The sequence below is a fragment of the Pelmatolapia mariae genome, linkage group LG1 (assembly GCF_036321145.2).
Source record: "Pelmatolapia mariae isolate MD_Pm_ZW linkage group LG1, Pm_UMD_F_2, whole genome shotgun sequence".
Lineage (NCBI taxonomy): Eukaryota > Metazoa > Chordata > Actinopteri > Cichliformes > Cichlidae > Pelmatolapia > Pelmatolapia mariae.
This window is the reverse complement of record NC_086227.1, coordinates 36,584,234-36,610,320: the sequence shown is the minus strand read 5'-3', so window position 1 is coordinate 36,610,320 and position 26,087 is coordinate 36,584,234. Positions and strand designations below refer to the sequence as shown.

General features: G+C 39.2%; 2 protein-coding genes and 1 pseudogene across 2 annotated transcripts; 1 reads left to right on the top strand and 2 right to left on the bottom strand.

Annotated features, from left to right (window-relative positions):
• Nucleotides 1-1,511: 1,511 nt before the first annotated feature.
• LOC134623799 (uncharacterized) lies at nt 1,512-8,520 on the top strand. The gene is made up of 11 exons (XM_063468819.1): nt 1,512-2,146; nt 2,607-2,872; nt 3,115-3,301; nt 3,689-3,731; nt 3,869-3,947; nt 5,605-5,727; nt 5,915-6,031; nt 6,571-6,613; nt 6,726-6,877; nt 7,000-7,116; nt 8,070-8,520. The coding sequence occupies exons 1-11, from the start codon at nt 2,107-2,109 to the stop codon at nt 8,097-8,099; spliced, it is 1,197 nt and encodes a 398-aa protein (XP_063324889.1). The 5' UTR covers nt 1,512-2,106; the 3' UTR covers nt 8,100-8,520.
• Nucleotides 8,521-9,528: 1,008 nt separating this feature from the next.
• On the bottom strand, nt 9,529-16,459 carry LOC134626908 (uncharacterized; annotated as a pseudogene).
• Nucleotides 16,460-17,573: 1,114 nt separating this feature from the next.
• On the bottom strand, nt 17,574-25,613 carry slc7a6 (solute carrier family 7 member 6). The gene is made up of 10 exons (XM_063468810.1): nt 25,432-25,613; nt 22,093-22,675; nt 21,877-22,002; nt 20,577-20,721; nt 20,347-20,470; nt 20,147-20,250; nt 19,934-20,030; nt 19,266-19,415; nt 18,576-18,759; nt 17,574-18,480 (listed from the first exon to the last, which is right to left on the bottom strand). The coding sequence occupies exons 2-10, from the start codon at nt 22,580-22,582 to the stop codon at nt 18,413-18,415; spliced, it is 1,488 nt and encodes a 495-aa protein (XP_063324880.1). The 5' UTR covers nt 22,583-22,675; nt 25,432-25,613; the 3' UTR covers nt 17,574-18,412.
• Between the last annotated feature and the right edge of the window lie 474 nt (nt 25,614-26,087).

The following is a 26,087-nucleotide window of genomic DNA, read 5'->3' as shown; positions in this document are numbered from 1 at the left end:
GAGGTTAAAATGTATTAATATCCTATATCATTGGTTTGTAAAACATGTATAAATATCTTATTACTTTATAAATTTAGTTTGAATTCAAAGGCTTAGATGGACTAATGTCAGGTTCTTTATTTATTATTTGTTCAACCTGGTTAAGTCACCATGGTAACTTCTACTCAACCTATAGCCAGTTAAGAGCAGAGACCTGTACTGTGAAGCAGGATTTGGGCTTATCCAGGGCCCTGAACTATGAAGGGTGTTCGGCATACCCGGGGTATCATTCCACTATCTGGATTCAGCGATCGGGACACATAGTCACACAAAGCTAGTTATCACCTCATAAAGTTATTCCAGGGTTTCCCCTGGATGTTCACGTGAAAGGGGCGGTGTTAACAGAATTTAAAAAGATAGTGCCACTTATTCCAGGAATGTTATCAAATGGTGAAATGCAACACACAAGTTTTAGTGCAGAAACTGGTTAATCTGGTGGTTCAGCGCAGAGAGTGATAAAATAAGCATTTTAATTTAAGTGGCTGCATCCCTGTCAGTGCTGCTGTTTATTTCTAAGGTGACGGCTGCACATTACAGCTCTGTAACTACAAACTGGATACAGTTACCATTTAGTTTTAAGTTTACTGTCCCACAGCCTAATAAAGGAGACATGGGAACTTTTTGTTATGAATGAACGAACTCCAATATATAGGCTTAGTTTAACTTGATGTGTAGTTACCAAGTAGCTTCCTGTTTTAGGATCAGATATTAATGTTTAATTGTTTCCTGCCAAAAGGGGGGAAAACCAATGAATTGGTGTCTAATAATCTATTTACTACTAATACTGACCATAGAAACACAAAGAAGTTAGAAGCAGCTGAAAAATTTCAGACCCTGCTACTCCCCCCGCAGAGCTCTTGGATATGCTCCAGAGTAGAGATCTACAGATCATTCTGCTGATGTGGGTAAACTTCAAATGGTAGTCCTTTTTAGTAAGGTGTGATGCCCCCTCTAACCACAATGTGGCACTGCTACATGTCAAATCTGACACACACACAAATACTTCTCCTTGATAACCTTTCCAAAAATACAACAGATTATGAATTGTTTTAATCAAAAGCACAGATGTCTGTGAGCCCTAGGGTGGTAAACTCCCACCACACAAGCACATCAATTAGCACTCTCAGTTACACATCTAGACTTTAGAGTCTGTTGTAATAGAATACAGGAAGAATTTTATTTTTTATTTTATTTTTTTTTACAGATTTCTCCAAGCTCATGAGACATAGTCTTTATAACAGCAATTACAGGAGCAGAATTAGCTCATTGCTCACAGAAGAAAAATAGTGGTGAGCATCACCAGCATGATACAGTTCTGATTGTAAGAGTTATTGTTATGTAAATATATCAATTGCATATAGATAGGAAATTGATATCATAGATTGTGATACAGTTTACTTTTTATTGTAAGGTAAACCCCCTACAATATTAGTGAGAAAATCAAAGTAATCATACACCTCAGACGTCCACTGTGGGGATGAAGAACTGTTTTCTACGATAAGAGACCTGCAGAATCAAGCACAGGGGCATTGGGAAGGGAGGCGTTAGCCATCTACCTTGATTGGTTGGGACTAAGGGAAAAGACAAGAGAGACCTGAGAATGGAGACCATGAATTATAAATAGAAGCAGACATGAAGATAATCTTAAACCACCTGCTAAAGTGCTGAATTGTCAGAAATGTAAGGTAGCTCAGTAAATGAACTGGTGCTCGTTGCTCTGTATGATTTAAACATTCAGACCCCCAGAGGTCTTTTTAGTCATCTGTTTGTTTTGTCTGTGGTTCAGCAGGTTTCCGTCTTCCGTTCCTCCATTTCTTACCACATGTTCACACTTCATACCCAACCCTCTGCATGGCCACAGATGCAGTATTTGTTAGTTCCGCAGTGGGAGCTTAGATGTATATGTTCAAGCTATTTCTGTTTGGTTATTTGTTTTGCTGATTTTTAATGGTGGAGTATACTGAATTAACGTTTTCTTGTAGTAAATAAAGAATTATAGGTTTGTGTAAAAACTGCTTTACTTTTTTTATTTCTACAGAACAAGTGTGAGCAACAGAACCCTGGCTGATGGAGAACATAGTGCGCTTCTTAATAATCTTCTCCACTGGTAAGATCACCACACTGGAACCACACTTTGTGATAGTTTGTTCATACATGTGTGCTGTATTCATGCTGTGCTGCGTCATACATTATACGTTGTTGTATGTTGCTGTGTTTAGGAATATTCACTTAGAAACATTATAAAAAAAAATAGGAGCATTTATTAACATTTTCTCTGTGTAACCGCTATTTAGTTTGTATTGTAATGTTAGTATTTAACATTATGGCACACACAATACTTCCAGCTCGGCACCTTTGATTTCTCCATGGCCAGCTTTCCAGTTGGCTCCATGCTCCACTGCAGGTCCCCGGCATCACTAAAGAAGGAACAGAGTTCAGCAGTGTGATTCCTTCCATCTGGCCCACAGCCTCCCTAGCACTGCCCCTCCACTGCAGCAGAGCCAGAGATCACACCACTGCCACATAAGTTGAATATTTTTTTAATACTGTGTGCTGTATTTTAACAGTTTCCAGTGACAATGACCTGGACTGGAACTTTTGTGGCACATGGCGCCATGGCAACAACCCCCTGAGCCTGAACCTCAACATCTCTACTGGCTGTAAAGCAATCTCCATTTCAGCCAATGAGAGCTTTCTGTCCATCAACGGGCAGATCACAGCCCAGTGTAGGAGATCTGAAGTGATTACCTTCAAGCACCTTGGATATGAATCAGGAGGGGACATCAAGTTCTGTCTGGACTGGGAGCCACTGCTGGACCTGTTAACTCTGACGGTAAATCAGACAACGTCAGCTGCCATTCACAACCTGTATATTATAATCAATAGCAAGAAACTAAACTAACAAAATTACAGGTAAATGAAATGTAAAAGAGTCATAACACCACAGAATTTTAAAAAGCATATAGCAAAACTTAAAATGTACATGGTATTTATGCTAAACTAGCTAATTTGCTCAAGATTATTATGAGAATTACATTTTTTTGTTTATTGTTTTATTTCTATATTCATATTCAGGTAGGAAAGAAAAACCTTATTCTGTGCTCACCTGCAAGCCTGCAGGATTCCTGCTGTACTGACCTGGCTGCTGGCCCAAACACAGAAGGAGCAGACTACGGCATCCTCAATGCAGGAATTAAAAATGATCCCATCACCGACAAAATACGGATGGCCTTCAACTTTCAAGCACATTCCACCAGCTACAGTAAGGAAGATTACACATATTCTGTCAGCATACTCTTGATAGAATATCTGTGAATGAAATATATTTAGCAAAAAATAATGTTACAGTGTTACAATCAAACATGATTTAATCACTGACAAAATACGGATGGCTTACAACTTTCAAGCACATTCCACCAGCTACAGTAAGAAGGAATTTATATCTACAGAAAGTGTAATTTTATTATATTTAGCAAGAAATAAAACTTGATATTCTGGTCTATTTTCTGCCCCGTAAGCCAGTTTCCCCACAGTGTTTGTTAACATTTAGTTTTGCTGAATCAAGAAAGGGCTTAACATTCCAAATTATCATTATTATCATCATCAGGTGCAGCATGTTACAATCAGAACTTCTTTTCTTTTTCTGCAGAAGAATTATGTGAACAAGCCAAACGAGAATCCGCCCCCAACAAGTAATTTCCTTTCTAATCCTCAAATACACCAACTTGTTGCATTACCATATTATTACAGGTTGTTTTTGACTACATCTGAGATAAAAGCTATGAAGCAGGAGTGTTTAAAAATGGCTGTGTCTGATGTTTGCGTCCAGGTGTGCTGAGCCTCCATACACTTACAGATCTGACGTGGAGCTGAAGGAAGATTTCAAAGGCCACAGCGTCACATCACCTGTAAGACAAACTGCAAGTTAAAGGGACTTGTTTTCACAAAACAGCAAATGTGTCTGAAGTGGAAAAAGTTTATTTAAAAAACTAAAACAAATAGTTGTAATCTAAACAACACTCTACAGTTTTAAAAAAAAACCAAAATAACTAAAATACTAAAATAAAAAAGATATTAATAGAAAAAGGTTTCTTCAATGCTGGCGGGTTTTTAAAAATTATATGATCAATTCTTTCAAACCGACAAACCTAAGAATGGTTTGGTGCACATGTTTAGAGTTTAGAGAATAGAGTATTGTTGTCTTCTAAGGAGCTTAGAGAGAAAGCGACCAGACTTCTTTAAGTGTCATGAAGATGTTTCACTTCTCATCCGAGAAGCTTCTTCAGTTCTAAAACCTGTAATCCTTAGTGGGAGTTGTCCCTTAAGAGGGTTGTTTACCCGCTATTGATCATGTGCCTCACCACCAGTGTTGGGCAAGTTACTTTGAAAAAGTAATTAATTATGGTCACTAGTTACTTCTTCAAAAAAGTAACTGAGTTAGTAACTGAGTTACAAGATTCTAAAAGTAATTAGTTACTTGAAAAGTAACTATTGCGTTACTTTAAAAAATGTTTAACCCTCTGGGGTCCAGGGTATAATTGGCCATTTTTAACTACTTTTTATTAAATGTAAATATAAATGATCAATTTTAAAATCATATGCACAAGTTTTGCAAACAACAAAGTTATTTGCAGCCATTTACCTTTTACCCTTTTATTTTTATAACCATTTCAAACTATTTACATAAAAATCAGCTGTTCTGCATTCAATAAGATGCCACACAAATTATTTGTGCCACTCCAATAATTTCTGTCCACTATAAAGGAGAACATCACAGCCTGATACCTGCAGGTCTGAAAGCAGGAGGTGTATCACTCCTGTTTTCTACCTGGAGACAGCAGTCGCCTCGTTGTTCTGACACACAATACAAACCTATCCACAACACACGAACTACACAAGACAACACATTAACTACACACTCCAAACATGCTAAACGTCACAAATCTCTCACATCTCAAAACTCGCTCTCTCTCTTTTCCTGCTCTCTCTTTCTCCCTCTCTCTCGCCGTCACTCCTAAAATTTCCCCCTCTTCCTAAACAACCAAATGTCATGTTGCCATATCATTTTTGATTGGTCAACATGGTGCGTTTTTTCACCAACACGAACGGGCTGTTTTTTGTTCTGTTTTTTTATTTTTTGTCATATGATTGGGGTGAAGACTGACATTTTTGCAGCATGTATCTAACATTAGTATTATAGCCACTCATGAAACAATAATATCGTTTTCTTCATGATCTGATTCCACATCCACAACAATCCTACTTCACACCCGAGACTGTGTGCTTTCATTCTTAATATGTGACTCACTGTGTAGCATGTTTCTCAGCAACCATGAGAGTATTCATTCAGTCTGAAGGGTGTGGTGATTTAGTTCAGAAAACAGGTCAGAGGTTAGACACATGAGCATGACTGACAGCAGCATTTTGTTGACAATTAAAGGATGTTGAAAGCTGACATTTTTTCTCTAAATCAACCTAAAATTAGTCATTTCTATAAGTGACCAAGAAATCTGGCATCAGATCTACTCTTTAAATTCCTTTATATGTGTGTATTTTCTTTTCCAGGCCATTGCTGGTAGATCTGTCAAGTTCAATACCACTGTCCACCTCCCTGCTGCCTTAAAACAAGTTGCGAAAAATGTTAGCAAAGTAGCCTGCACTTTCTTCAAGAACATCTCCGTGTTACCGGTAAGGCTGTTTGCCTTCAGTCGATACAGGCACATAAGAAAAGATTTCAGGTGACCTCATTTAGCTGTCAGCCTGCAATTTTTTCTTCACATTTGCGATACTATCTGTAATACTTTTGTTGCTTTGTGTGCAAATGTTTATGCTGCATTATGTAAGAGGCAGGTCAAGATGTGTATGTTTGTTTCAGGAGGCTCACAGAGATGCCAAGCCTATCAATGATGTCGTGCAAGTCACGGTGGAGAACGAGATCATCAAAGATCTGTCTGAACCCATTAGGATTGATTTTTATCATGAAGCCGTATCTGTAAGTTTGTTTGTTTTCTTGCCTTTTTCGTATCTGTATTAGTATGACCCCACCCACTTTATATTACTTAAAACTACTTCCTTAAACTGACACGTACTGTACCAAATAGTAACTGTTAAAATTTACTGCAATGTGCTGCAGTGCAAATATCAATAAACACGCAGTCTGACAAATATGGTTCAGGTGCAGAAAACAAAAGCAAAATGCTGTTAAGTTCTGTAATATCAGCCTGTCTACTTCAAAGGTGCAACAAGCACAGAAACCATGTGTAGCAAAAATAGATTGCAGTCTTAAAGGACTGTCTAATGCGCATAGTTTCTATGAAGTAGTCACGGTGACACATGAAACTCCCTCTTTGTATGTTAACTGTGATCTAAATATTATTTAGCATTATGGTGATACACAGTAAGCCAGGTTATGTATGCAGCAAATAGCAAATGAATTTAGAGGAACTAAAACTTTCATATGTGCAACAAATATATGCACTTTCCAATTGGGAGATTTCTGCAGCTCACATCTTTTTTCCCTCTTTATTTCAGGAAAGCTATTTAAAGAAATGTGTTTCTTGGGACACTAGAAAAGGTTGGAATACTTTAGCCGTCGAGCACATTTGACATTTTTAATTATTATCTATCTGTTCTTTCCCATAACTTCCACCACTGAAGTTTAACTGATTTGTATTTTCCTGTTGCAGATTCTCTGCAGGTGAACTGGTTGAAGGATGGATGTGAGACACAACAGAAAGGGGAAAACCACACTGTGTGTCTGTGTAACCATCTGACTTACTTCACTGTCCTGGTGGTGAGACACACAGCAGACTCTGCTTTTCCTACAACAACAAAAACAGTACGAGATAGTGCTTAGTAGTACTAAGTCATTTTAAAGAGATATATGAAATAGTCTTTTTTGTGTGTTGCATTTTTTGTATATGAAGACTTTTTTCTGCTCATTGCACTGTCCACTTGTAGGACCTGAAGCCTCATCCAGTGCGCCAGCCCCTGGAACTCACTGCCATTCGATATGCAGGCTGTGCTGTATCTATGATCAGTGGTTTTGCTCTTATAATTTATCTCGGCAGAAAAAAGGTATGTGTGCATACAGTCTATGGAAACAGTTTATTTTTAAATATTTTATTTATAATTAGGTAATCTGCTTATATCCTTTCAATACTCCTATGAAAATATCTGGCAATGACTATTCCATTAGACATGTTCCAATACAGTATCTGCAAACACGAGGAGTTTGCATTGTATTTTGTATTTTTCTGATTATACAATTATAACAGCATTTCAGGCATTATATGGTTCTGCTTCTAGATGTTACATTTCAACACTGTTATCCAATTAAATACACAGTACATACAATACATAGATTTATTGAGGTCTTTATTTGTACTTTGTACTTAAACTGGCTGCTGTAACAAGGTATTTTCTTAGGTTTTGAAATAAATAAAATGTTTTTGTCTTATCTTATTTGAAGAACATTTGGGGTATTTAAGTATAGTATAAGTATTAATATTAATATAGGAATACTGAATTATTGTAAGTGCAAGCCACAAAAGTTCATATAAAAACAGAAACTCTGTGTCATTACTGCCATCTTGTGGTTAACTTGCTCAAAATGGAGATACAGCTCATGTACTAAAATATGTGAGCTGTATCACCCTTGATGTTAATAACAGAATCATATTATTGTCTTCTCACTGCATTTTTGTCATTTAAAAACTAAAAATGTTCTTTTCTTTTGTTTGTTATGTTTTTTTTAACAAATTCTGGAGATGTGAACCAAATTTATTTTCAGATTAAAATACCTTTGCATGGTCTGGCTATGTTTACACAACTGATGTCTTTACCTCACAATATAAAGTGCTTTGAGGTGACAGTTGTTGTGTTTTCCTGCTATATAAATAAAAGGTATTTGATCTCAAGTACAGCTGCAATCTGCAAAAAGTGAAAGAATAGTGCTTTTTTTGTTTCATCTCATCATAGATTATGCTGCCATTTGTCATTTTGGCTGTTTTCATGTTAAAATCTTTCAGGTTTGGAGAACAAGAAATGCTGTTTGTTGACATCATGCAGCACCCTTCATCCTACTTGAGGAACAGGTACCTGGCCACAGGAAAGACTTCAGCTTCAAATCATAATCCAAGTACTCCCACAGTTAACTATGAAGCAGACTTCATGGTTAACTGTGTATGATGCAGCATTTTGGAGGCAAACAGTTTATTTATATGTACAGCAGTATGACTCTCTCTTTATCTCCTACCAACTGTTGCACCTGTGTTTCACTTTGTATCTCATATCCTGTAGATGTTCTTGTACACTGTGTCATCTTTATGAAGTCTCACATTCTAGCTTGTCACTTCAGTGTTTTCAGCAGACCAAATCTAAGTGAGCTGCAATTTTATACTAGCTGGAACAGCTGAGGTAGCTTTTGTTGCACACAGGTTGAACAGCTGTGGTCAAAGGTTTTGGTTTAAGTGTCACTAATGCCAAAAAATGTATTTATTTGCCATTAAAAGTCTTGAATGAATGAACGAATCAAGCAAATGAATGAATTGCGCATGACTGCTTTTCACTATGTCACAGAAACATTTATTAAAAATAAATAAACAACTTGAATAAAAATGTAAGCAGCAAAGTGTATGAAACATGGCCATGAGCGTAGCTGGTTTGGACCACATTGTTGTTTGCTAACAATATACCCACCAATACAACATCATTGTAGTTATCACCAAAGTGCAGAAAACAGCAGTAAGACCAGATCAGTAGCAGAACAGAATCAATACAATGCCCATAGTTCATTAGATCAGAACTGTACAGCTCATGCAGTACCACCTGAGGCAAATGTTCCAATAGCTGGACTACCATGGTGAACATGACATCGGTGATGATGATGACGATGACAAATATAATTGTGGAGACAAATATAACTTAAATTGATTACCCCAGTTGCTTAGAAATCTTTCTACTTCCCTTTCCACAAATAACCTTTTACTCTGTGTGTCTGTGTAGCTGAGACTAGACGGAATATAAGCCAAGAAATCCCATCTTATGCATGCTGCGTGTAGCAGACTACATGTAGCATGCATAAGATTTTATGACAGTTCATAAATTCATGAAAAAGTATCCTGATAACACCTGGAAGCTTTGAAAATAAAAATGACCATCAGTGTTTTTGTCCTGCATCATAAACGTAAAGTGGTTGATATAAAATCAAAGTGGTTGATATAAAATCAACCACTTTACCAACCAACTCATTAAAAACTATATATTATGATGATAACTTTTTCGGAAATCCTCAGCAGTCATTTCAATTGCTTACAAAAGTCGCCAAATGAACAGCCACTATAGTGCAATTATAAACATCTGGATTAGAAATTGAGTAGAAACTGATGGTTTAAAATACTAAAAAAGAATGTATATCTAACGGTCATCCTGTAATTTTTGTCCTGCTTCACTCAATTTCTCATTTTGCTTTCAGTTACTTACATTTGCTAGTCCTTTCGTCGGGTTTGGGGAAAAAATGTGTTTTAATGTTAAATTGCGGTGAGTCAAGAATAGCTATGAGAATAGACAGGGCACAACAGCATTGGACTCCTGCTGCTGGAGCTGATCAGGCCCACTGAAAATGATACTTTCAGTTTCACTAAAAATGCTAATCAATCTTAATGAAACCAACTTCAGGCTACACAGAGCAGATGAAACGGCAGGACGTCTGCTGAATGTTTTATTTAGTCTACTTTCAAAAGGGAAGGCCCTGAACAGACTAAATGCTTTGGTTTTGAAATGTTCCCAGTGTTTTTCAAGCCAGACAAAGGATGTCACATACACAGACACACTTTTTATCTTCTTCTTCTTCCTAGCGGTTTATATCCCACGATGCAGGGTCCGATATTTTGCATGCCTTCCTCCACTTCTTCCTATCCAGGGCCTCTTCTGCTGTAACATTCGCAGCCTTCATATCATCTTTGATTCGGTCCATCCAGCGCTTTTTTGGTCTTCCTCGTGGCCTGTTGCCACCCAGATCTAATTGCTGGGCTGTCTTTGCAATGGAGTTTTTATCGCTACGGAAAACATGGCCGTGCCATTGGAGCCTTGCCTCTCGCATCTTGTCTGTGATCGGTGTCACTCCCCATCGTTTCCTGACATCTTCGTTCCTCGCTCGGTCAAGTCGTGTGAGACCCAGTGGCCACCTCAGCATCTTCATCTCCATGGTGTGTTTGGTCGTCGCTGGCCAGCACTCTGACCCGTAAAGTGCCACTGCGCACATGATCGACTTATAGACTCTCGCCTTAAGATAGATTGGCATTCTCTTGTCGCATAAGACTCCACTGACCTGACGCCACTTCATCCACACTGCGTTGACATGGAGTCTGGCGTCTGGTAGAGTTTCGCAGTCCGAGGTGACAAGGGAAGCGAGGTACTTGAATTGGGCAACTTTAGTTAGCGGCTCGCCGTCGATAGTGATGGTACTGTTGGTCTGGGGGCCACAATCAAGGTACTCAGTCTTCTTGATGTTCAGGCTCATGCCGTTTTCAGAGAGCCAATCTTGTGTTCGGGTTTGCAGGGCTAGGCAGTTTTCTATTTCTGATAGGCACACATCATCTGCATACAGGAGGCTCAATGGATGTGGTGATTGCAGCTGATCAGTGATCGCCAAATCAGCTCGTGGGGGACCCGATCGAATGCCTTTTCCAGATCCAGGAAGACCATATGTACCGTCTCGTTCTTTTCCCGGTGCTTTTCCATCAGCAAATGGGCCACGTGGATGGCATCAATAGTTCCACAGCCCTTAACAAAGCCGCACTGGTTCAGGGTGATTGTGACCAGTTGACGGATCCGATTTTCCAGGACACGTTCGAAGATCTTCATTGCATGGCAGAGTTGATGAATCGGTTGATAGTTGGTGCACTCTGTGATGTCTCCCTTGCCCTTCCAGATGGGCACTGTGATGCTCATTGTCCAAGCTCGGGGGGTTTTGTCTTCGGCCATAATACGGTTGAAGAGCGCCGCAAGATATGTTGTACCGCGGTCGCCCATCATCTTCCAGATTTCAGCTGGGATGTCGTCCAGTCCTGTGGCTTTTCCGTTTTTCATTTTCTTGAATGTGTTTCGGTCTTCGGCAGTGGTGATTGGTGTGACAGGCCCTGCGACTGGGTCCGCGGGTGGGATAGGCGGATGTGTAAATTCTTCATTGCTGATTCCAGCGAAGTAATCTGACCAGCGCTGAAGGACGTCTCGGGGGTCTCACAGAACCTGCCCGTCGGCTCCCTTGATTTGGACAACATGGTTCGTATCGATGTCCTGCTTCACACGGTGGCGGGCTTTGGCGAGTCGGTAGATGTTATTGGCCCCCTCTGGGGTTTGGAGGTGGTCATAAAGATCTTGGTAGTGTCGTCTTTTCGCAGAGGCCACTGCCCTCTTTGCTGCCGATTTCAGCGTCCGGTATCGGGTGAAATCTTCATGCGGTTGCGATCGCCACCAAGTCTTATGGCCAGCTTCTTCCCTTTTATTGCTTTTTGTACCTCCTCATTCCAAAACCAGACCTGTTTCTCGATGTATTTTCTGCCAGGTTTAGTTGAACCAACGGTGTCCTCCGCAATGTTGTGGATGCGCTCCACCGCTTCAGTCCACATCTTCTCGGCAGGTTGGTCAGTGTTTGCTGCAAGTGAGATGAGCATGGTTGTCAGTTCCTCCTTGTGCTCATTCGCCTTCCACCATTTGAATTGTTTTGGTCCTGTCTGGCATCTGGGCAGCTTTGGCTTGACAATCTTCGTATCCATGACGAGTAGACGGTGCTGGGGAGCCACAGATTCATACGGAATTACTTTGGTGTCCGTGACCAGGGGCGGATCTAGAAGGGTGGCATGGGGTGGCAAGTGCCACCCTAAAATGATCCCTTGCCACCCCAAGTGCCACCCCAGTTTTGCATATGACAGTGTTGTTTATTAAAATAAGATAGCATTAACAGTTTGAGCGTAGTTACAGTCAACAGTGAATATAAATGCTAAAACTGAATATATTGCATAGTGTCGTCCCCCCCCCTCCACCATTAACAAATGGTTCAGTCCATAGCAGGACCGGCTTTTTTTCTTGTTTTCAGTAGCGAGCGATGCTTATGATTGTGCCAGAGCACATTTTGAACAACACCATGGGAATTTCGGATTTTACACAGGTGGTTGGATGTTACACTCTGGAAATGGAAGGAAGGTGAGTGTTATTAACCCTCTGTGGTCCACCCACACGCTGCACCTCCAAATCACATGACTGATTTAAGCTGACGTAGCAACAAGCTGCAGCCACGCTGAGTCTTTATTTCAGCCCACATTCAAAGTTCGGACTTCAAAGTTTTTAAATTTTAATTACAGGCCAGTAAATCCAGAGTTATGATAATATATATAAGCCACGCTTTTTTCTAAATACTGTCGTCACGTTTTTGTGTGTGTGTGTGTGTGTGTGTGTGTGTGTGTGTGTGTGTGTGTGTGTGTGTGTGTGTGTGTGTGTGTGTTTTAAGCGTTTTCTAATGACAGTGCGAAAACAGTAAAGAAAGGAAAAAAGCCACCTCTTTCCTATCGGTGGAAAAATGTACCATGTCGACCAATTTTTTTTTTAAAAAAGTCAACACGTGGGATTTGGTTGTTTAGGAAGAGGGGAGAGTTTTGGGAGTGACGGTAACAGCAGCGAGACAGAGCGAGTGAGTGAGTGAGAGAGAGAGAGAGTTTTTAGATGTGGGAGATTTGTGACGTTTAGTGTGGAGTGTATACTTAGTGTTTTGTGTTGTCTTGTGTAGTTGCTCTGTTGTGTAGTCGTTTTGTTTTGTGTGTCAGTGAGGGCACTAATGAATGTCACAAAGGCACATTGCAGTGTAAACGCTGTAACGAAAACCAGCTGTTGTCAGGCCTGCAGGCTTATCCCTGTGCTGTTCTCTGCCTTTTGGTGGACAAACTTCTTTTTTTTTTTACTGGCACACATCATTTGTGGGGCATCTTATTGCGACACCTGATTGTTCTCTCATTTTAGTTTTAGTAATATTTTTAAATGGTTGTACAAAATGAAAAAAAAACGGCAGGTGTATTGGCTGCATTTTTAGATAAATAGTTGTATATGCTTACAAAATGTACAATTTATATTTGCATTTCAAGTGATAAAAATGTACTCAACATATCTGTGGGTTTTTTTACAGTGAAAAATACTACTAGGATTTTAAGTTCTTTGTGTGATTTCAGATCAGTAATACTAATGCAGTATGTCAGTGAAAAAAACAACTAAATTCAGTTGAGCTGAAAAGAATGATACCAAACAAGGCAGGAGGGAAAAAATCATATGAAACAATCTGAGGGTGAACTACCGGTACAAACGTAAACTCAAAAGGAGTCAAAAATGGGCAGTTGTGTTTCAGACCTGAGGTAGGTTGATCCAACAAGTCATGAAAAATTAGGTTTACATTTTTGTTCATGACAGTGCAGATTTCTGACATTTTGTGTAATTTAAGCTGTAACAATGTGATTGTTTTCTAACAAAAAACAGTGTGAAACTCAAGTTAGACTTCTGTTTGTAATTGAACCGCCCCATGTTGTGTAGCTTTCTGGATTTTATACTTATTGGGCTACATATTTATTTATTATACAGGCTATACAGTACATAACATCAAAACTCACATGTTTTATGTAACTAAAGTGTGTAATTATGTGGGCTAAAGAGAATAATTAAGTTATAGACTATATTTATATGAAAAACGTGTATACTTACTGCATTTGAATCATTTTAACCATATGTAACCACCTGCATATTTGGGGGAAAAACAGGCTTTGAATTTGCCACCCCATTTGATTTCTTTGCCACCCTCATGCCACCCTAAGAAAATTTCTCTAGATCCGCCCCTGTCACCAGATATCAACACAATTTCGATCCGCTCCTCACGTGTTAACCTCTTCGACATGTCAATGACTGTGAACAAAGAGAAACTTGTAAATAACTCATGAAAGAATAAAGTTACGTTGAAACCAAGCACACCATTGTTTTTCTTGTGACATTACCAATAAGTTTGATGTGTCACATGGCCCTCTTCCTATTGAAAAAAGTTGTATCCAAGATGGCCGACTTCTAAATGGCCACCATGGTCACCACCCATCTTGAGGAGTTTGCCCCCTCACATATACTAATGTGCCACAAACAGGACTTTAATATCACCAACCATTCCCATTTTATTACGGTGTATCCATATAAATGGCCCACCCTGTAGAATTTTAAAATGGAACCTGAATCTGATTGGTAGCCAGTGCAGCAACTTTAAAACAGGGGTCATATGAGCACCCTTGTTCGAGCGGGTCAGTAGCCTCGCTGCAGAGTTTTGAACAACCTGTAGGCGGGCTACCCTTTTCATGTTTAGACAAGTAAACAGGCTGTTACAGTAGTCAAGTCTTGTAGAGATAAAAGCATGTATTATCATCTCGAGTTCACTTGCTGACACGATGGATCTAAGTTTAGAAATGTTCCTCAAGTGAAAAAAGCAGGTTCTTACTATCTGATTTAAATGTCCCTCCAAAGAAAAAGCTTCATCAAAAATAACACCCAGGTTTCTAAGGTTATGTTTCTGTGAGGAACCTAAGTCACCCAGTCGCCGTTTAATATCGGGTATTGCACTGCCTGGTGCAATAATCAAAGTTTCTGTTTTGGCCGGGTTTAGCTGTAAGCAATTATTGTTCAACCATTATTTAATGTTGGTTAAACAGCCAATCATATTGGAGAGCTTATGAGCTTCAGCAGGCTTAAAAGAATAATATAGCTGAATATCGTCAGCAAAAAGATGATAAGCTACTTCAGGAAACTGCTGTATTATCTGGCTTAAAGGAAAAATGTATATTAAAAACAGAATAGGTCCCAGCACAGAGCCCTGAGGAACTCCACAAAACAACTCTGTAGATTCCGACATGATCTGGTTTGCAGACACACTAAAACTCCTTTCAGATATATAAGATGAAAACCAGTCTAGAACAGAGCCAGACATCCCAACCAGGTCTCTCAGTCTGTTTATCAGGATGGTATGGTTGACTGTATCAAAGGCTGAGGTAAGGTCTAACAAGACTAGGATTGTGTATTCTCCGGAGTCTGCTGACATCATAATATCATTAGTAACTTTCAGTAGTGCTGTCTCAGTGGAATGCAATTTACGGAACCCAGATTGAAAACGGTCATGGATGTTATATTTCTCCAAGTATGCCCTAAGGTGGACAGCTACTGCCTTCTCAAGGAGTTTTGACATAAATGGGAGTTTGGAGATAGGTCTTAAATTTTGAAGTAGTGCTGGGTCCAGGTCGGGTTTTTTGAGCCTTGGCTCCACAATGGCATGTTTAAAAAAAAGCTGGGGAACACCCCAGTCTGAAGAGAAACATTAAAAAGGTTCACAACCCAAGGACCAATGGTGTCAAAGGCATTAATAAAAAAGCTTAGTGGGGATAATGTCTGAGGGGCTCGAGGATGGCTTCATTTTGTCCACCAGGGCTGCTATTTCATCATAAGTTACAGTTGTAAAAGTTGACCAGGAGTACAAAGGGAGTGCCTGACTCGAAGAACAAGAAAGGCTTGGGGAGATTTTAGCACTGATTTCTTTAATCTTATCAACAAAAAATAGGAGGAGCTTATTACTAGTGTACATCTAAAGGTACCACATCTGGGGAGACAATGGCACTAATTTTGTCAAAATTAACTTGGGATTTCTCTTGTTTTTTGATATGAGTCTAGAAAAATATTCTGATCTAACAGTTTTCACCGTGTCATTTAAGGAGAGCATGAGATCTCGAAGATGGGGCCTGTGTACGTCAAGTTTGGTTTTCTTCCATAGTCGTTCTGTTTTGCAGCATATTCTCCTTAAGTTTAAGATAGACTCATTTATCCAAGGGCATGTCTTCTTTTGTAAAGCCGAGCTTGTTTTAATAGGTGCCACTTGATCCAAGATGGATGTGCATTCCCTATTAAAAGACTGAATAAGAGCATTTACATTGTTTCCGGTAAAAAGTAGAGAACTGTCAAACATAATGGAGAACCTCTCAGCAGTAGTCTCAGTTATTATGCGTCTATGAGTTTTTAACTTCACCATGTCCGCACGCAAGGTCTCCAGCAGCTCCACGGAACCAGCGGGACCAACCACCGGTTGTGCAATGCAGGCTGTGAGGTGGGGAGATAATCGGCAAAATCCAGAGCATCAGATGGGCAGGATCCACGCTGTAGTGGCTGCAAGTACGTGTTTCCAACCAAATCCAGAAGGGTAACTGGCAGCAGAAACCGGGGACTCCTCCAGACGAGTCGGGAAATCTCCGATCTGTAGGCTCGTCTGATGTGTACCTGGATGCCGGTGTTCTGGGAATCCATCCTTCCATCCCTTCAGCCTCTTTTCCTCGATTTCTTCTTGGAATTGCTTAGGGCACATTTCGCAGGTAGCAAAAAGTAATCCGGTGAGGTGGAAGAGTGCACAAATGGTGGGGGGAAAGTTTTTCTATAACTGTCCCAGTCATCATAAAGATTTCCATAGACTCTTTGATGTGGAGCAAGGATGAACGGTCGTAAATCACAGCAGCATAGCTCCATATATTAAACGTCAGGGCTGATATAAAAGCATAAAATACAATACAACGTAGTCAGGTAGAAGTCAAGCCGAGCAAAGGCGCCATCTTCCTGTCACAGTCAGCTTCACTCAATTTCTCATTTTGCTTTTAGTTACTTACATTTGCTAGTCATTTTGGAAAACATGTGGTTTAATGTTAAAATGCAGTGAGTCAAAAATAGCTAAAATGCTAATCAATCTTAATGAAACCAACTTCAAGCTACACAGAGCAGATGAAACGGCAGGACGTCTGCTGAATGTTTTATTTAGTCTAATTTCAAAATGGAAGACCCTGAACAGACTGAATGTTTTGCTTCTGAAATGTTCCTGGTGTTTTTCAAGCCAGGCAAATGATAACACAGACACACCCTTTATATTCCTGGGATAAAACCAGTCTCAGGATCATATCTCTGAGACAGGGACTGCTTTGACTAAACAGCAGTATTAGATGTACTCAGAATTAGACTGATCAGTTGAGCTGCTTTTATCTAACTCTCCCTGTCAAAAACCCCAAAACAACCTCTATTATAAAAACATCTACCTTGCCAAGTCACACATATTGCTACATATAATTCCACAATTCGCTACATCTTGCTTAAGATGCTGGCCGTTGCTGTGTAGCAAATCAATTAAAGTAAGCAGAAAGGAATAACACAGGCTATTCTGCTTTTACACAACTGAAAAGTTGCTTTTTAACAGTGATCGCTCTGTGATGTTTACTCAGAATGTCCCAGGTTTATATCTGTAGGCCAGCTAGGCTAGCTGTTTCTTCTGCAACTTTTCTCATTTGCAGTCAGGTTTTGACAGGACAGATCATTTAAACTAATAATTATGGAATTTTACAGACAGATTTCAAAAGCAATAAAGCAGCTATGTGCATACAACAACAGCTGGCAGACTGGACTAAAACCAAGGCTCCAAATCTAAAACTAAAAGGTTCTCTTTTGAGATGAAATGAAGATTCTGAGATATAAGATGTCTGGAGCATAGTTTACTTTAGAAGACAGGATGTGCAGAAGTTCCACAACTGGACTGAAGATGTGGAATGAACAAAATGTCTGTGTGGACATGATTAAGAACAAAAAGAAATAGTGCATATTAGTTATGTGTTAAAGGTTTACAGCATCTCATACTGTGAAACAGGATGAATTACACTAAACCCACCTCAGCTGGTCAGCTTGAAACACTCAAAACTCACTGAATTCAACACATGGAAAATATGTTGGTTGAAAAAAAAAAAAACCCTCAAGAAACTACAAGCAATGAGGTCAAGAGTAAATAAAGGCAATGACATTACAGAATGAGTCACTGTCCTCAAATAGCAGCAGCAGTATTTTCTCCCCTTTTTCATTAGAAAATAAATAGGACCAATAGTTTAGATCAATGTTAAACACACTCACACCTTTTAGTTAGAACCCAGGAGAGAATATTTGCCTGCATAATGCTCTGGTCCCTGCAGTCATGTTCATAGCACCAGTGAAGTCTCAAAGGCATATACTGTTTAAAAGGCATATAGTATATATAAAAAATTACCTGCTAAACTTAATAAGTATTAATAATAAATAAACTGTATAACCTCTCTACTCCACCTCAAAATGTTTTCCCAGAACAAAAATCTTTAGGTGAATATGTGCATCTGTTGCAGCACCTTCAGTGCTGTAAACAACTCTGGCATGAGAGTGGACGGTAAACAAAGGAGTGTTTGTTTTATCCAGCTGAAGGCCACATCTGTTGGCTGTGAGGATGGACACACTCCTGGGTTTTAAAGTGTAACAGAGTCTATTGACTTTTGTCCATCTCAGTCAGCACACAGAAGCAGGTGTACTGGGTGAAGTCAGTCAGAGAACCTGCAGAAAACAGACAACACAGTGTTGGTTTGTTGACTCAGGTGAAGTTAAGTGAAAATGACAAATCCTTCTTGCTTTCCATGTGGTGCACTCACGCAGCAACTTAGTGATGACAGGTGGTCGTTTGGACTCTGGCAGGTAGACACCCAGGAAGTAGACTGGAACACCAGACATGGCAATGGCAATGCCGATCAGGGAGTTGACGGTGTCGCTGTAGAGAGGAACTGCCACCAGGAAAATGGTACAGAGGCAGAACACCACTGGGTATAATAATGAGAGCTGCAGAGAGAGAGTCACGAGTTCAAAAACAGACCCTCCTAAATAAAAACATAGTATGAAAATATTTGCTTCATCATCTTTATTTTTGATTTTATATGAGTAAACCTACACTGTGACATTCTTCATACCTCAGTGTAACATCCATCCAGTTACTGTAACTTTACTTATTAGTGAAACAGTCAGGCTAATGTTGGCAAAGCAGAAAAGTGTGTTTAGAAGCTGTTTTTTATTTATTTATTTCTAAAGCATTAAATCTGTTCCATTACTTTTTAATACTATAATTACACATAATTAAAATGAGCGACACCACATTCTAACATTACATGCACCCCATATTCACACTGAACATGGAGTTTTAGTAATTATAAAAAGAATAAATTCGCCACTACAATATCAGTTAGTATTATGTCTTTAAATAAATGATTTAATGGTAAAACAAAAAGAAAGCTACTGCATATACTTTGCATTTTTCTGTACTGTCCTTAGGCATATTCACATTAGGATACCTTAAGAGGTCTGGGTCTGTCTGGCTCCTTCAAGCGCAGGTAGATCTGGCCAGCGATGGACAGCCCCATGAAGAACCAGTAGCTAAAGCTGTAGTAATTGATAAGCTGGAAGACGTCTTCCACTGTCAGGTAGATCAGCGACATGACACACTGGACAGCAGACGGGGAAAATGACACCAGAAGCTGAGTTTATTTCATAGTTTGAGCAAGTACATTGGGAGAAGTGTGGCAAGGGCTCCTTATGGTTTATGGCCCTGTTCAATGTTTGAGCATTGCTGCTACATGAACGTGGCATTATTTAATATTTAAACAATCCATGCATATCAACAAGGTCTCTATAATCATCGCCTCAGCCATGGTGGCCTGATGTTAGCTGAACTTAACACTGTTCTCAGCCATAAAAATCAATGCACTTACACAACAAGGACCAAAAACAGCATGTCTGCAACAATATTAACACTGCAAATGTAACAATTTAGCAGTCCGTGGGAACCCTTCCCTTAGGACTGCAATATATCACCCAGATCCTTTTTTCCCCACAATAGCAGTTTGTATTATGTCCTTTCATTTCCCCACACATGAAATGAATCTGACACCTTTGACTTTCAATAATGCAATCAGTAGTAATGAGTGGATTCCCACTATAATCTGCATTTCTATTTACATACATTGAAGATCAGAGCAGGAATCGGAGTGAATCTCTGTATATGGATCATGGACAGAGCATCTGGAAGGTGACCCTCACGAGATCCCACAAAGAACAACCTGGACACAAAATAATACATAACATGGATACCATTCATGCTGTTTACAGAAAAATTAGAAATCACCACAGCATAGTTATTGCACTTCTTAAATCATTGCATATTTGTTTGTTCTACCTGGATGCAGCTATAATAGATGCATTGAGGCCTCCATAGCAGGACAAAGCCACAGCAATGGGAATGGTCCAGCTCATTACACCAAGCGTGTGATCAGCAAACGTCTAAGCAGTACACAGAAACTGGTTCAACAACTTAAACTCACACACATGCATAGTTTTCCATTTCATTAGCTACTTCTCTTCAGTTTGTTTACTCACCACTGCAACTGCATCACTGGCCAGTATAGCACTGACATCCAGAACAGCATAATAGGCAACATTAGTGAGGATGTAAATAATGGTGACAATAGGCATAGAGATGGCAATCGCCAGGGGCAGGTTCCTGGAAAAACAGGGTATTTGATCAGGCTGAGTATTTTTGTCACATCTTTTCTACTGAGGAAAATAATAATAATATTTAAAAAAAAAACACTGAAAAGAAAATGTACTTTTCAGGACTTTTGATCTCCTCAGTTACAAAGTTGAGAGTGTCCCAGCCAGAGTAAGAGAACAGGGCAGAGTACAGCGCCAATGCAATGTCACCAGGGTCGGTAGATGACCCCTGAAAGGATGATTCGAAGTTGCCTGTATAGCCTAAAATGGAAACATGACAATCAAAGCAACAGTCGGTGAAATTTCATTGCATTCAAATTAACAGTGATAAGATGCCACAGATACACAGCATTAGGTGTTCTGACGAGAAGTATGTTGATGGTTCCCGAGATTTCAGTTTGGTTTGTAGCACCAAGCAGTTATAAAAGGATTCTGAGGACACATTTGTATGGTAATTAGTAGCTGACTTCAGGTAGCCCCTGCTTTATCACTCATTTTATTCTAAATGAACCTGTAATTTTCAAAAATTTATACCATATTGAACTTGCGATTAAGACCATAAAGTCCTTAGGAAAATGTTTACTGAAGCAATATATCCAGAGTCAATTTGTCATAAAGTTTCATGCAAAGATCTCTGCTTTACTCCTAAGCAGAAGTGTTATTATTTCTGAAGGCCCTGCTGACCTTCAGAAATAATAACAATCTAAAGCAATCCATTAATCAGGATTAATGCATATCTATATGATTATACAGACCTTATCATTAATTGACTTGATCTTTGGAACTGGAAGGATTCTGGTTTCTGTTTATAGTTTCAGTTTATTCACCAAACACATTACAGTAGACTTTGTGTAGATGAAGTTAACCAGTCTTTGTATTGATCAAAAGAAGGATTACTTGAGACTGGTGGCTGCCATCTGATGATTTAGATTTTTTTTAACTTGTTTTTTTGTTTTGTTTTTTTTAATAGTGTGCATTTGCAGGCGATGACCACCACAGAGAAGAGGAAGATGTCTTGACTTTACTTGAAGACTCCATAAATAGTTGTTGGCCTGACCAGGTAAATTAGAGGACTATCCAATGAGTTCCAAGACTGCTTTTGCATTGGGTTTGCTTTAAGACCTGGAGGATACATTCAATTTTATGAAAGTTCTGTACTATTTCAAGAATGGGTTTACAGCTACACTGTTAACTTTCTTCAGCTGCACTGATAATTCAGGACTGAAATCCTGATTAAAAAGTTCCTAACTGACAAATAGACATCCCATCAATTATGCGTCCAAAACAAAATTAATTTTCCTGACACCTAGAAAACCTCCAACACGCACTAAAGCCAAGGGATCATCTGTCTGTGGATGTTATTTAATCATAATTTCCAAACTACATGAAAAGGTGAGTACTGTCGTCACCACTCACCTTGGCATAGCTTGACGATGCCAGTGACTATAATGACGATCAGGGCTGCCACCTTAGCGTAGGTGAAAATGTCCTGAACACGGGTGCCCCACTTTACATACGCCGAGTTGATGAATGTCAGCAGGCCTGGAAAGAGAGGAACACTTACTACTGCAGAAAAGGCTAGATAGATATGAGCAGACAGAAGTTGGATATAAACAGAACTAAAGTACTTACAAACACATGCTGCAGCAATGAGCCTGGATGCCGCATACGGTGGCTCACATGTTGGAAAGAGCGGCTGCACCAGGTAGTTTGCAAATGTGATGGCTATGACTGCCTGGCTTGTGGGCTCAATAATCAGCAGAGATGTCCACAAACGAATAAATGCAATAAAACCACCAAATGACTCCAGTATGTATGCATAAGAGGCTCCTGATTTGGTGATTGTGGTGCCCAGCTCAGCATAACAAAGGGCCCCAACTACTGAGAATAGACCTCCAATCACCCAGATGACTAGTGAGAGTCCGTAAGAGGCACTGTAAATGAGGACACCCTTTGGGGACACAAAGATCCCGGAGCCTATCATGTTTCCTACGATCAGACTGACTCCATTAAGCAATGAGATCTCTTTTTTAAGCTGCATGCTCTCTTTGGGTGTTTCCAAAAGGGTAGAAGAGTCGCCAGAATTTCCATTGATCTTCTTGGACTCTTCACGGTTGGCCATGGTGCCGCTGCAACAGGGCAAAACCAGCAAAAACTGAAGACCGGCTGTGTGTGCTACAGTCCCTTGTCAATTTCTGAGAACCTCTGAAACAACCTGTCCAACAGAACCAGAAGAAGAAAATTCTTATTGGTAGTAGAGAGTAAATAAATTCTCAGCAGTCAGAGGAATGACCAGTGATTGATTCTCAGTGTATCACTTATTGCCAGAGGTAGACAAGTGGGCAAACATAATTTATAAGGCTATGACATGGACATTTTTCTTTGTGCATGGAGGATGCTGAAGGTTGTTCAGCCTTTAACTTCTGTTAAAAGGGAAATAATTATTTGAAAATAAAAACCAAATTAGAAATTATAAGGCTGCAAAAGTAGTCTGAATATGGGAGAAGCAGTTTAGAATATCAGTGGCTTTCTGTATTGTCAGTGTGGAATGTGCAATTTACAGCTCAATTACATGACCACAACTTGATATGATGATCTGCTTATTAACTCTTATTATATTCTGCATTAATCATCATTAATGGGCAGCTGCTTGTTCTGTGTGCATGTGAGGTACATGCTTCACTTCAATCATTAGGCATCTGTTCCTCACGCACAAACTCACCAGCACACCACCTGTTTACCTCATGATAATTTAACAATCAATGAGTCAAACAAGCTCACAGCTGTTGACTCATCACTCAACAACAGAGGAGATAGAGCTGCCTTCATGGCTGCGTTAGGCTGCCTGTGCCTCATTAAAGCGAAGGGTGACGGTGGTGTGAATCTCCATATGTGCGAAGTGCAACAGGTATCATGCAACTCTGCTAACGATCCTGAAGATTACACAACACAAGAAGGATTCAGCATTCAAAGAGAGTTAAAACTAAACAGGCATCCCTTGGAGATCTTTTCATGCAATTGTGATATTCTGGATTTCAACTGACTTTCTCCCTGTGGTTTCAGAAGAAGGCTAAAATATAAAAATAACAACAAAGTACACTGCTGAGTAGGTCAACTGTCCAATGTTAAGAAACACTTGACTACTGTATATACAGAAGATTTTTCCAAGCACAGTATATCTAACTGTTAGATTGTTTGACTGAACTGAATCCATATCCATGTTATTTTTATCCATTAGATAATCAGTACTGTACATCAAGCTTCAGTAACCGCAACCCCAAAGCTGGTTTAAAATCAGTAGCATTCAAATCAAATCACATCAAATTTATTTCTATAGCACATTTAAAAGCAACAGAGTTGACCAAAATGCTTCACAATTAGTTAAAAACATGAGAAAACAATAAAAAAAAACAAATACAGATGAATTATGTAAGGCAAAGACAATGTATAACATAAAAACAAAATAAACATATTGTTTTGTTTTCCACATTGGAAACGGTGGCTAAAAAATAAGGTTGGTAACAAAAATGTTTATAGTTCAGGAAAATCGCTGCATTTCAGAGGAAAATTGTGTTCATGAACCAAGTGGTTGCATCCTCATTCACTTCATATTCTTTTGATTAACAGACCCAAAAAACCGTATCCAATAGTTAGCCGAATCCTGCTTTTGAAGATCTGTTTTGTAAAAGAATCAAGAAATATTCCCATGAGAACTATTTCAAAATTGCTTCCAAGCTTTCTTATATTTTGCTTACAGTTGTACATTGCGCAACAAAGACGTGATGGCAAGGAGGGTAGTTTTTATAGAAGAAAAATGACCAGGAATTAGTAGGTGAAATGAATCATACTGAAATCTATCTGTACACATCATGTATTCCACTGGTCTCAACAAGCATGCCAGCATGTTCTGCAATTACAACGAAAGAAAGGTTTTATCTGTCCCTGCATTCCATTCAAGATGTGTGTTCAGCAGTGCAGGAGGAGCTACAGGCAGGTAAACACGATAACAGACAGTCCCTAGTAACAAAAGCAAGCAGGGCTTTTTTGGGGTTTTTTTTGTTTGCTGTAGTTACAATTTGTCTATTGTTTTATGTAATTATTAGAGTGGACCACGGTAACAATCTTTAATTTTTGTTTTTTGTTTTCTATAACGCGGTACTGTTGTGCTGAGCAAAAGCAGCACGTTCAATGACACGTTATTCCCTCCTTTGTGAAATACATTTGTTGGAAATCTAATAAATAATGATGTGAAAATTTTTTCTTCCTAAATTAAATCTGTAAAATGTTGTTTTTAAGGCTAGAGAATTATTCTATATACGGATATGATCTAATAGCTCTCTTGCCAGTCCCCTGCCTACCTCACAAAGACATAAAATAAAACATCTGTCAACGCAAAACAGCAGCAGCCGGTGTTTTCTTCCTAAAACAATAACCTTACTTCCGCTTAAGACTTTCAAAATAACGTTACAAACATCTTGTGCATCTCTGGTAGAAAAGGGCTTTCTCTATTTTCTCGCACATTCTCTCTTTATTTTTCAAGGCAACCTTGCTACATTTTGTTGTCAATTTTATCAGTCAAATCCACGTTCATCAGGTTTTTCGTTACTAAGCATTTACCTCAATTCAAAAATGAAAATACGTGCGCGGTGAATAGTGATATATAATGAACGAACAAAAAAGTGTAACAATTAATAAAATGGAAAAAATTGGTCTAGTTTACCTTAAAGTTAACAACAGTTAGAACGTGAGACTATCCAAATTATATTAGCCCGTTAGCTTATTGTTTGAGCCGACTCACTGCATATCATAGCTTTGATTTCTTTGAGAAAAACCATGAAGTTGCTTTTTTCTTTGTTTTTCCCTAACAGCAGAAATTCCCCATCTTTTATCAAGCGACACAGCTTTAATTTCTCACGAATTGAATTGGCTAATTGTAATTTTGGCTTTAATTTTGAATGCGGAGCTTCTTACCTCCTGTACCGTCTCGGCTCTTTGCGGCTAGCTTGTAGCAAACGGACTTCCCCTTTCTCCCGTTTCTCTGTCTAAATTCAGATAGTGCTAAAACTTCCGAACACGAACACATTTAACATAAACTATGCTCGTTAAGTGATGACGGGTTCAGAGCCGTGCTCCCCAGTGGTACCTGTGCTGGTTTTCCTACTGTCTAATGATTTTGACAGCTGGCCAGCAGTGTGTCCTCATCACCCCGTAAACAACCGGCTGCTGCTCAGGAGGAGACGTCGTCACGTGATCTTGCAGTATTTTTGGCTCTTCGTATATAACTGCGTATACGTGTACGAACATATCTGTTAGGAAGACTATGAGATAAATAAAAAGAAAATGGCATTCAGAGAACGTTATGTTGTCATATCATCACCGTGGGCGTAAGTTTGGTTTGAGCACTAAGCAAGGAAATTTTAAACATAAGACATCAGATGCTCTGCTATGTTTTTAACATTTTAAGAGCTCAAAATCAAATATATTGCTAAAAAAGAAAGAAAGAAAGAAATAAACATGATCTTCACAGTATAACTTAAATTCTGTTAAAGTTAGTTAAGTTATCATCTTGTCCAGTTAGGAACCATAAATCGTTGGAAATCCACTGGACCAGCATTAGTGCAAATAAA

What these genes read in the sequence shown, in the direction of transcription:
- LOC134623799 (XM_063468819.1), top strand. Translation starts at nt 2,107, where the DNA reads ATGGAGAACATAGTGCGCTTCTTAATAATCTTCTCCACTG. An exon ending in CTTAATAATCTTCTCCACTG is followed by an intron (nt 2,147 to 2,606) that starts GTAAGATCACCA and finishes GTATTTTAACAG; the next exon opens with TTTCCAGTGACAATGACCTG. An exon ending in TTTATCATGAAGCCGTATCT is followed by an intron (nt 6,032 to 6,570) that starts GTAAGTTTGTTT and finishes TCTTTATTTCAG; the next exon opens with GAAAGCTATTTAAAGAAATG.
- slc7a6 (XM_063468810.1), bottom strand. Translation starts at nt 22,582, where the DNA reads ATGGCCAACCGTGAAGAGTCCAAGAAGATCAATGGAAATTCTGGCGAC. An exon ending in CATCGTCAAGCTATGCCAAG is followed by an intron (nt 20,722 to 21,876) that starts GTGAGTGGTGAC and finishes TTTCCATTTTAG; the next exon opens with GCTATACAGGCAACTTCGAA. An exon ending in GAGATCAAAAGTCCTGAAAA is followed by an intron (nt 20,471 to 20,576) that starts GTACATTTTCTT and finishes CTGTTTTTCCAG; the next exon opens with GAACCTGCCCCTGGCGATTG.